This window comes from Phyllobates terribilis, unplaced genomic scaffold (genome assembly GCF_046119375.1).
Source record: "Phyllobates terribilis strain yellow unplaced genomic scaffold, ASM4611937v1 Scaffold_71__1_contigs__length_7168151, whole genome shotgun sequence".
NCBI classification, from domain to species: domain Eukaryota; kingdom Metazoa; phylum Chordata; class Amphibia; order Anura; family Dendrobatidae; genus Phyllobates; species Phyllobates terribilis.
Genome location: NW_027362831.1, coordinates 6,763,390 through 6,775,000, shown reverse-complemented (window position 1 = coordinate 6,775,000; position 11,611 = coordinate 6,763,390). Strand labels below are relative to the sequence as shown.

At 42.4% G+C, this 11,611-nt stretch overlaps 1 protein-coding gene across 2 annotated transcripts; it reads right to left on the bottom strand.

Moving 5' to 3' along the window:
* Positions 1-5,638: 5,638 nt before the first annotated feature.
* On the bottom strand, positions 5,639-9,880 carry LOC141194469 (uncharacterized). Of its 2 annotated transcripts, none has more exons than XM_073662398.1 (4): positions 9,793-9,880; positions 9,615-9,709; positions 9,327-9,417; positions 5,639-7,052 (listed from the first exon to the last, which is right to left on the bottom strand). In XM_073662398.1, the coding sequence occupies exons 1-4, from the start codon at positions 9,875-9,877 to the stop codon at positions 5,713-5,715; spliced, it is 1,611 nt and encodes a 536-aa protein (XP_073518499.1). In that variant the 5' UTR covers positions 9,878-9,880; the 3' UTR covers positions 5,639-5,712. The 2 variants fall into 2 exon arrangements, with proteins under 2 accessions (XP_073518499.1, XP_073518500.1); XM_073662399.1 differs by having other exon boundaries at positions 5,639-7,049.
* Between the last annotated feature and the right edge of the window lie 1,731 nt (positions 9,881-11,611).

Genomic DNA, 11,611 nt, shown 5'->3' with positions numbered 1-11,611 from the left:
TGCTACCTCAAGGGCCAATGAACTTTCTGAGGAGAGGGAAGCGAGGCTTGCAGACCAGAGAACAAGAGCTGCTACCTCAAGGGCCAATGAACTTTCTGAGGAGAGGGAAGCGAGGCTTGCAGACCAGAGAACAAGAGCTGCTACCTCAAGAGCCAATGAACTTTCTGAGGAGAGGGAAGCGAGGCTTGCAGACCAGAGAACAAGAGCTGCTACCTCAAGGGCCAATGAACTTTCTGAGGAGAGGGAAGCGAGGCTTGCAGACCAGAGAACAAGAGCTGCTACCTCAAGGGCCAATGAACTTTCTGAGGAGAGGGAAGCGAGGCTTGCAGACCAGAGAACAAGAGCTGCTACCTCAAGAGCCAATGAACTTTCTGAGGAGAGGGAAGCGAGGCTTGCAGACCAGAGAACAAGAGCTGCTACCTCAAGGGCCAATGAACTTTCTGAGGAGAGGGAAGCGAGGCTTGCAGACCAGAGAACAAGAGCTGCTACCTCAAGAGCCAATGAACTTTCTGAGGAGAGGGAAGCGAGGCTTGCAGACCAGAGAACAAGAGCTGCTACCTCAAGGGCCAATGAACTTTCTGAGGAGAGGGAAGCGAGGCTTGCAGACATGAAAACAAGAGCTGCTTCCTCAAGAGCTAATGAACTTTCTGAGGAGAGGGAAGCGAGGCTTGCAGATAAGAGAAGAGCTTCTTCCTCGAGAGCCAATGAGTCATCTCAGCAGAGAGAAGGCCGACTTGCCACTAAGAGAATTGCTATTTCTTCCACCAGGGCACCGTAAATGGTTGGAGATTTGAAACATGCTGCCTTTTGTTACCAGTCAGACATAAACTATCAGGATAATCCTAAAGTTCAGATAGGAAAAATGGATGTGGTCAGCATGTACTGCAGTGCCCTGAAATGGAAAGATGAACCGCGAGGTTTATGCTGTGCAAATGCCAAGATAAAACTTCCACCTCTCCTGTCACCACTAGATACTCTAAAGTCTCTGATGACAGGTACCAGTACAATATCAAAGCATTTCTTGGACAACATTAGGAAGTACAACTCCTGCTTCCAAATGACATCATTTGGTGCAGCAAAAGAAATGTTTACAACAGGATTTATGCCGACATTTAAAGTTCAAGGACAGGTTTACCACTCAATTGGCTCACTGCTTCCATTACAAGGAGAAGAACCTCAATTTCTTCAACTCTTTATGGGAAATGCAGAAGCAGAGGCTCAGCGGAGATGCTCTTTAATTCCTAACACTCGCCTTGATATTGTCACTATTTTGCAGCAGTTCCTTCACTTCAACAATCTATATATTCAACTTTTCAAGACTGCACTTGAATGCATGCCAAATGACGATTACAAGGTTGTCATTCCAGCTGACAAAACACCACAAGGTGAACATCAGCGACGTTTCAATGCTCCCACATTTGATGAGGTAGCCATCTTGATTGTTGGTAATGATTTTCAAAGCCGTGACATTGTGCTTCAGAAAAGGAACAATAGTTTGCAACGAGTAGCAGAAACTCACAGGTCCTATGATGCTCTGCAATATCCAATCATCTTTTGGCAGGGACAGGATGACTATCACTCTGAAATACCTCAGACAGATCCTACAACAGGCAACCCTTCAGGAAAAAAAGTATCTGCCATGCACTTCTATGCATATAGGGTCATGACAAGATTTGCAGAGGAAAATCACATCTTGAAATGCAAACACCTCTTCCACCAATTTATTGTTGACGTGTATGCAAAGATTGAGAGTGAACGTCTTTTATATATCCGACTAAATCAAAAGGCGCTCAGGGCAGAGGAATATATTCACCTTAGAGATGCTGTTGCAAATGATGCTGATCCAAAAGAGTTGGGGAAAATGGTTATTCTTCCATCAACTGTCACTGGAAGCCCACGACACATGCATCAATACACACAGGATGCAATGACTTATATGAGAAAGTATGGCCGTCCAGATCTTTTCATCACCTTTACTTGCAATCTCCTGCCTGGGAGGAAATTGGAGGGCACCTGTTGCCGGGCCAAAAAACAGTGAATCGCCATGACTTTATTGCTCGGGTTTTCAAACAGAAACTTTCAAAAATGACTAATCTCATCACAAAATCACATTTTTATGGTGAGACACAGTGCTGAATGTATTCAGTAGAATGGCAAAAAAGAGGCCTTCCTCACGCCCAAATCTTGATTTGGCTGAAGCAAAAAATACAGCCTACCGAAATTGATAATATCATCAGTGCCGAATTGCCAGACCCTCAGATTGACCCATTGCTGTTTGACACCATCACAAAAAACATGATCCATGGTCCGTGTGGGAGTCTGAACAAAAATTCTCCCTGTATGATTGATGGCAGGTGTTCACAGCATTACCCACGATCCCTGGTCCAAGAAACCCAAACAGGACAAGGTGGATATCCAGTCTACCGAAGAAGTAAGCCAGGGGATGGTGGTTTCATAGCAAAGCTCAAAATGCGTGTTGGATCATCACTCCAAGAGATAGAAATTGACAACAGGTGGGTAGTGCCTTACAACCCTTTGCTCTCAAAAACGTTCCAGGCCCACATAAATGTCGAATCTTGCCACTCTGTGAAATCAATCAGGTATATCTGCAAATATGTCCACAAAGGAAGTGATCAAGCAGTTTTTGAACTCCAGAAAAATGGACCTATTATTGATGAAGTGGAGGCATTCCAGATGGGCAGGTACATAAGCAGCAATGAAGCTATTTGGAGAATACTAGGATTCTCCATTCATGAGTGCTACCCACCAGTTGTGCATCTGAGTGTGCACTTGGAAAATGGACAGAGAATTTACTTTAACCCAGCAAACTTGCAGCAGCAGCTTCTAACACCACCTAAGACCACCCTCTTGCCATTTTTTGTGCTGTGTCAACAAGACCCTTTTGCAAAAACAATTCTCTACTGTGTTTTACCAAAGCACTACACTTGGAATGCCTCCAGAAAAACACTGGAACGGAGGAAACGGGGGCTTGATATTGAAGGCTATCCAGGGGTGAAAGCAACTGATACTCTTGGTCGCGTCTACACTGTTCATCCGTCAAATGCAGAGTGCTTCTACCTGCGCATGTTACTTCATGTTGTCAAAGCATCATTTTCTGACCTGAAGACCGTTGGAGGCCATGTGTGTGAAACATTCAGGGAAGCTTGCCAAAGAAAAGGACTTTTGGAAAATGATGGACACTGGGACATGATCCTCAGTGAAGCAGCAGCCACACAAACCCCAAAGCGACTAAGACACCTCTTTGCTATTATTCTAACAACCTGTAGCATTTCAAATCCTCTTGAGATTTGGACAAAGTACAAAACTGATCACAGTGAGGACGTCCTCATGCAGATTAGAAGGGAAAATCCTCAGCAACTCATCAACTTCACTGAGGAAATGATCAATGAAACTTTAATGCTCCTTGAAGATCAGTGCATAGCAATGTCAGGAAAACCCTTACAGTTGCTTGGTTTGCCTGCTCCAATAAGAAATCCTGAAGGCATCCAAATGTGTAGGGAGATTTTCCTAGAAACCAACTACAATATTGATGAACTGACAGAATTTGTGTCTCAGAACGAGCCAATATTGGTACCAGATCAAAGGGACGCCTATAACTACATTTTAAGTTTCAGTGAAACCAACAAAGGTGGGATTGTCTTCCTTGATGCTCCAGGTGGAACAGGAAAGACATTTGTAATCAACTTGCTCCTGGCAAAATTTCGACAACAAAAAAAGATTGCACTTGCAGTGGCATCTTCTGGAATTGCAGCTACACTTTTAAAAGGTGGCAGGACAGCACATTCGACATTCAAACTACCACTTAACCTGTCTCATAGTGACAGCCCCGTGTGTAATATTGCCAAGGGATCAGGACTGGCCAAATTGCTTCAAAAATGCAGTGCCATCATTTGGGATGAATGCACCATGTCACACAAAAGGGCTCTGGAAGCAGTGGACAGACTGCTGAAAGACCTGCGTAGCAACAAATATATCATGGGAGGAGTAGTTGTTGTTTTGGCAGGTGACTTCCGCCAAACACTACCTGTTATTCCAAGATCAACCCCTGCAGACGAACTGAATGCCTGTCTCAAAGCATCGTACCTTTGGAGAAAAGTAAAGAAAATGTCACTGAACACAAAAATGAGGGTCTACATGACAGGCGATGTTTCTGCTGGACTGTTTTCGAGCTACCTGTTGACTATTGGAGATGGCAAGGCACCAGTAAACTCAACCACTGGACAGATCACCTTCCCAAGCAACTTTTGTTGCATTGTGACTTCCATTGAGGAGTTGAAGGCAAAGGTTTTTCCAAACATTCAACTCCACTTAAAAAATTCTGGCTGGCTGTGTGAAAGGGCTATTCTAGCTCCCAAAAATGACAGTGTCAACAAGATCAATCTTCAAATTCTAAATCTCCTTCCAGGTGTTAACACAACCTACAAGTCAGTGGATACAGTAATAGACCCTGCTCAAGCATTATTTTATCCAACTGAGTTCCTCAATTCCTTGGAGCCACAAGGACTTCCTCCTCACAACCTCTTTCTAAAACCTGGAGCACCTATTCTGCTATTGAGAAATTTGGATCCACCAAAGCTGTGTAATGGAACAAGACTCTTGATTAAGAGCCTGTTTCCACATGTAATTGAGGCAACCATTTTGACAGGATGTGCCATAGGAGAAGATTTTTTCATTCCAACAATTCCTCTCATTCCATCTGATTTGCCTTTTGATTTTAAACGCCTCCAGTTTCCTGTGCGACTGGCATTTGCTATGTCCATCAATAAGGCTCAGGAACAGTCCTTGAAAGTAGTTGGAATCAATTTACAATCTCCATGCTTTTCTCATGGTCAACTTTATGTGGCCTGTTCAAGAGTTGGAACAGCCAAAAATCTGTTCGTGTTTGCACCTGAAGGAAGAACTAAGAATGTCGTTTATCAAAAGGCTCTCGAATAAGGAGTAGAAGATTACTTCACATTACTTGGCCAATTTAGTTAAATCTGTGTGGAATATCTCTGGCGTTGAAATATATGTTGTGAAATGCTTCTATTAGCTTAGTTTTTGCCTTTTAATAATTACATTTCTATCTATTTGTTTTGTGTTTTTTGTGTGGAGAATAAATTTTTGTTAACACATTCTATTTTGCTAACAGCAGTTATTAACCCGGGCGAAGCCGGGTAGTACAGCTAGTATGTTATATTTTCTTTATCAAACAGTCTGTAAGATTTGTATCAAACCTCTGATGCCGGCGCCATTCCAGCAGTGTCGGCACGTGCGTTCTCGGAGCTCATGTGAGGTTGTTACATCGTGTGAGCCCAGTAAGTGCTGGAATCACTGTCTCCACCTTCAGAAAAATCGAACATCATGAGGAAATCTGAGAGCAGCTGCAGCCCTGACAGTGAAGTCAGCACTGACTGGGTGCAGGGCTCATGTGATGTAACAACCCCAGGAATGTGATTCCCGGCACCGCTGGAACGGCGCTGGCATGGGAGCTGAGTATGAGTGTTTTTATTTTAACTAGGCCAAACATGAGGAATGACACGGGTTGTCCTGGTAGTGAACAACCCCTTTAAGATTGTACAATTTTCAGTTAAAACATTTCCAACATTCTGGACATGTAAAAGGCTTCTCCCCTGTGTGACTTCTCTAAAGTTTATTAAGAGTTTATTTTCAAGGAAAACATTTCCCACATTAAGAATATAAAAAAGGCTTCTACCCTGTGTGACTGCTCTGGTGATTAAGAAGAGATGATTTCTTCACAAAACATTTCCCACTTTCTGAACATGAAAAAGGCTTCTCCCCTGTGTGAGTTCTCTGGTGTATAACAACAGCTGATTTCTGGTTAAAACATTTCCCACATTCTGAACATGAAAAAGGCTTCTCCCCTGTGTGAGTTCTCTGATGTTTGACAAGACTTGATTTCTCTGTAAAACATTTCCCACATTCTGAACATGAAAAAGGCTTCTCCCCTGTGTGAGTTCTCTGATGTCTGATAAAAGTTGATAACTGTGTAAAACATTTTCCACATTCTGAACAAGAAAAAGGCTTCTCCCTTGTGTGAGTTCTCTGGTGTATAACAACAGATGATTTCTGGTTAAAATATTTCCCACATTCTGAACATGAAAAAGGCTTCTCTCCTGTGTGAATTCTCTGATGTCTGATAAAATTAGTCTTGTGTGGAAAACATTTTCCACATTCTGAACATGAAAAAGGCTTCTCCCCTGTGTGAATTCTCAGATGTCTGATAAAACTAGTCATGTGTGTAAAACATTTCCCACATTCTGAACATGAAAAAGGCTTCTCCCCTGTATGAGTTCTCTGATGTCTGATAAAAGTTGAAATCTGTGTGAAACATTTTCCACATTCTGAACATGAAAAAGGCTTCTCCCCTGTGTGAATTCTCTGATGTTTGAGAAAACTAGTCATGTGTGGAAAACATTTTCCACATTCTGAACATGAAAAAGGCTTCTCCCCTGTGTGAATTCTCTGATGTCTGATAAAACTAGTTATGTGTGTAAAACATTTTCCACATTCTGAACATGAGAAAGGCTTCTCCCCTGTGTGGGTTCTCTGGTGGCTATTAAGACTCCATTTCTGGCTAAAACATTTTCCACATTCTGAACAGGAAAAAGGCTTCTCCCCTGTGTGAGTTCTCTGGTGAATAACAAGATTTGATTTCCTGCTAAAATATTTCCCACACTTGGAACAAGAAAATCTATTCTCTGTCGTATGAATTTTTTGATGTATAGGAAAAGACTTTTCGTGGGGAAAACTATTACCACATTCTGAAAGTGAAAATGTCTTCTTTGCTTTAGGAGCAGTTCGTTTTTTAATGCTTATTTTGTTACTATGATTTTCCTTTGTAGTCAGTAATGAATCAGAAGATAGGACATATTTCAAAGGATCAGATGACAGATCTTTGCTGTGAATGGATGATGGTATATCTGGAGTAATGGCATTCACTTCAATTGTATCCTGAGGGATCTCAAGATCGTCTGATTTAAAAATTGAAGATGTCAGCTGTCCCTCTGATCTCCAGGTACAGTCATCTGCTAAGATAAAAATCAATTATTATTTTTCAATAAAATATCCTTGAATTTTATATTTTTTAACATTTCTACTTAAACTCTCTGTAAAAATATGAATTATTCAGCAAGACAATGACAGTTCACAGTCTAATAGAAAACCTCATAGGATGAACCTGTTATGTTGGGGAAAATAATACCAATAAAAACTTCCAGTCATCCCGCAAAGAACAATCACCCACTCAGGTCCATCATCTGTCAGTGGAAAAACTGAGGTTTCCACATTATTAGGGTCTCAAAGGCTCTTCAAGAGCAACAAGGCTTCCATTAACCAATCCAGCAATATCCACTCTCCCAAAGTCAAATCTCCCCCTCACTTCTGAGTCTTGCAGTGCGCCCAAACCACACTCAGCATCCATGTATTTGGCATTACTATAGTGAGAAGAACCCACTTAATTTACGGTGTGTGTCTCCTGGAGCACAATCTGGGAACAATGTGTTGGGTAACAAAATGGCAAATGCACAATTTTCACTCTCCAACATCCACTGTCTGCTAACTACTGAAAAGTACCTGTAGAGTCAAAATATTCCCTACTTCTAAAGATTAATTCATTCAGGGTTATAATTTACAAAATGGAGTCACTTTATGGGGATTTCTACTGCTCTAGTTTTCAGCCTTTTGTCATATTAAGAACTTCTGCAAATGGTGTAACCCATCTCCTCTGGGATCTGCTCCAGCGACATCTGCTTCTGTCACCAGGCGCCACCTTATTCATTCTGCAGGCGGCGCTGGTGATGGAGGAGACGTCAGAACCAGAAGCTCTGGGCGGCGCAGGCTCTGTCCAGCCACTAAGATTAGGTTGCCTGGGACCTGTAGTACTATCCAGTCTGGCAGTATGGGTGTGTGTGCTGTCCAGCTGGAGTAATCTGCTCCCGGCTTCAGCCAACTGGAAAGCACCGCACCCTACTAAAGCTGGAAGCATATTGCCGGAAGCAGCCAGATCCAGCCTTGTTCTCCTCGGGTTCAGTCCTCTGTGCTCAGCTCCCGGCTTGTGTATTTGTTTCCTGTTGTGACCTCGGCCCGTTTACTGACTACTTTTGTGTCTTCTGATTTTGTATTTTCTCTGACCTCCATGTTCTGACCCGGCTACCTGACTATTCTTCTTTCCATCTCACACCACAGAACAGCAGGTAACACCGTGGCCCAAGCCTAGGGGTCTCTGTGTAAGTCTAGATACAGAGAAAACGGAGTAGATCGCGCCAAGCCTGTTCATGGTGACATATTTTGAGCTGCCAGGTGACCATGAACAGTGCCCCCAATACATTGTGTCTGCAAACTATTCCAGCAAAATCTGCATTCAAATAGCTAAATGTCGCTCCTTCCCTTCTAACCTGCCATGTGCCCAGATAGTAGGATACTACCGTATATAGGGTATTGTTGGTGGAAGGTGGAAAATAATTTGTAAGGTCCATCTGTTTCTTATTATCCTTTGTGAAGAATTCCAAAGCTATCACCACATAAAGTGACACACGTCAGATTTAAAAAATGGGCCCTGATAGGAACACAAAACTGGCTGCAGTAAGGGGTTAAATCAGAATATTTTGGGCACTAACTACTATAGTCAAAAACTGTGAGTATAGACAATAACACATCTACTGAAATGATCAAACTCAACAGTCTTCATCAATAAAAAAATAAGTAACTAGTGGTGAAACCTCTCTGGGGTAATTGGAGTATGGGGCTCGGTGGCTCTTGGCAATCTAAACTATCGTAAGGGACAATATTTTCTGTCAGATGAGTTTCAAGAAGAAATATTAGACGTTCAAAGAGAACTTTTTATAATAGTGCAGAGATGAGGCGTCTAAATTTAGCTTAGAGTTATATCATGGCACAGGTATAATGTTTTTTATGTAGTTTATCGCAATACTATTTGAAGTTAATTGGTTTTAAAAGAAATTGAACAGTCAGGATAAAGGGAAACTCTGTTGTTATTGTACAGAAATTCACACTTGGCCTCACTGCACATTTAATGTTGTCGATCATAAAAGTAAAGTTTGGCCAGAAAGACTGGACCTGGTCTTGTAGGAACCATATGAGGACATTCAGCAGCACAGAAGGGACTTTCAATGCCCAAACTCATTTGAACAGTGTTGTTTTGGGTGGAGGAGAATGTTTTGATCTAGCGGCAAAATGGTGATCACACGATTGTGATACAGCCGGACTACACCAGCGATAAAGCAGCCACAGCCGGTGACTGAGAAGAATCTGTGACTTCTCTGCATTTAGTGGTCACTACTCACCTGGGTAGTCATATGTAGGAATCTCCTCTTTACACCGCTCATCACCCCTCACATATGTCTCTGTAGTATTAATATGGGTCAGATCTTCACCCTGAAACAAATATTGTAAAAGTCACAAACAGATGAGAAGTCCCATCTATGATCAGCTCTAATCCTGCCATCTCCACCATTCTCATTACACAAGTATAAAACATATAACACTGGTGGATAAAACAAGACTGAACACAAGACCTTCACAGCTGACTACACATCATAGGGAAGATCTCATGATACCTTCTCTCCATCTACCTGATGATCCTGAGGAACATTGGGGTCTTCTTGTTTACAGTCCTGTGGAAGAGGACGGGGACACCTGTCTGTTGTTGTCCTCTTACTGGATAGATCTGGAGGAAACACATACAGGGACTGAATTCATTCTTTACATACAGATAATTATAGGCCGTGTGAATTCAGTCCTGTCTATTACCTGGTGATGTGAGGGGCTGGGGAACCTCCATCATGACGTCCTTGTACAGATCTTTGTGTCCTTCTAAATACTCCCACTCCTCCATGGAGAAATAAACAGCAACATCCTGACATCTTATAGGAACCTGACACATACAATGATACAGTCATCCCCCCGATCCCTCCATAGCACTACTGTATAATGTCCCAGCATTCCCAGCAGTGTCACCTCTCCAGTCAGCAGCTCAATCATCTTGTAGGTGAGTTCTAGGATCTTCTGATCATTGATGTCCTCATGTATCAGGGGGTGAGGTGGAGGCTTTGTGATTTTGCTTAGGGGTCTTCCCCATCCCTCAAACACAGGGTCCTGATAGCGCTCACTAGAGGTCTTCTTCACTACTGTGTAATCCTGGTTATGGAGAGACACATTAATAAATCTCACTACAGACATTTCCAGAGTCCTCACCTCTCCAGTTCTGTCCATCTGTTATTCCCATAGATAAGAATGATGTAATGTGACGTCATCAGAATCTCTCACCTCTCCAGTAAGCCGGAAGAGGATCTCTAGGGTGAGGTGTAATATCCTCTCCGCCATCTTGTCTCTGTCCATATCCATCTTTGATGGGTAAATCAGGAAAATTCTCTTATATAGAAGATCTTCACCGACAGGATCCGATATTGTAGAGACCTGAATGAGAAGATGATGAGCCAATGTAACATCATAAAAATCCTGTGTAATAATACAATTACTGGAGACAATAAAGGGAAACATGAGATTTATTATTTTACAGTATTTAGTTTTCTTCTTTACATCTAGTAATAAAACCTATATATTTTAGGCCACAGACAACAAGCAGTTTCTTCCTCAGAGTCTGCAGCTGAATAAGTTTCTCACAAGATGGTGGTTTGATGGTTTTAGGAGATGATTGTTTGTTCTCGGCCCCGACCCTTTCACAACTCCTGTCTCCTGGTTTAATCGTTAGAGAAACACATAATGAGAACCTGGCTTACACCTCTGGGGTTTCACAGATGCGGCATTGATAAATGTCCACCATGTAAATATGTCGAACACAAGAAATAGATTTAATCACATTAAATAAAACATTTCATTACTAGTGTTGAGTAGAGATGAGCGTTGTTCTACTCGAACTGTTCGCCAATCTCAAATTCGAGCTGTTTTGGGCGGTGTTCGAGCCGGTCGGCGAACACGAACAATTTGAGAAAAATTCGGCTGTTCGAGGTTATGTTCGATAACTGTTCGTGCACCAAAATCATAACTGGATTTTTTCTCAGTAATGATGAAAATTAATGTTAATACGCAGTTTGAGTGTACAGCGGGGTGGGGGGAGGGGCAGGGGATGGATCTCTGCAGGAACAATGAAGATCTCCATTTTTTTTTCTCTTTCCCGCATTTGCAGTGGGGAGGTGCAATCTGTCAGCCTATCAGCAGCGCACACACGGAGCGAAGTGCTTTTTTTCACACAAGCAAGGGCATGTGTGATTGGCAGTGTATGTCACATGTCCTTGCCCTATAAGACCAAGCCATTTTCCCCGTCGCCACCATTTTCTCACTGCTGCAGCTGCGTGTTAGACGGCACCGCTGTTGCTGTGTGCGCTATACCTTGTTAATTTCAAGCCAATTTTCGCACAAATATACAGATAGCTTGGGAGTAGGGAATAGTTGTGATTGCAGTCCTTTTAAGGACTAGGTTACAGCATTTCCTACGACTTTTATCAGGCAGGTCTGTGCTCTTAAATAGATAGATTGTGGGAGTAAAGACTAATTGTAATTGGAGTCCTTTTCAGGACTAGGTTACATCAGTTCCTATCAGTTTTTGCCA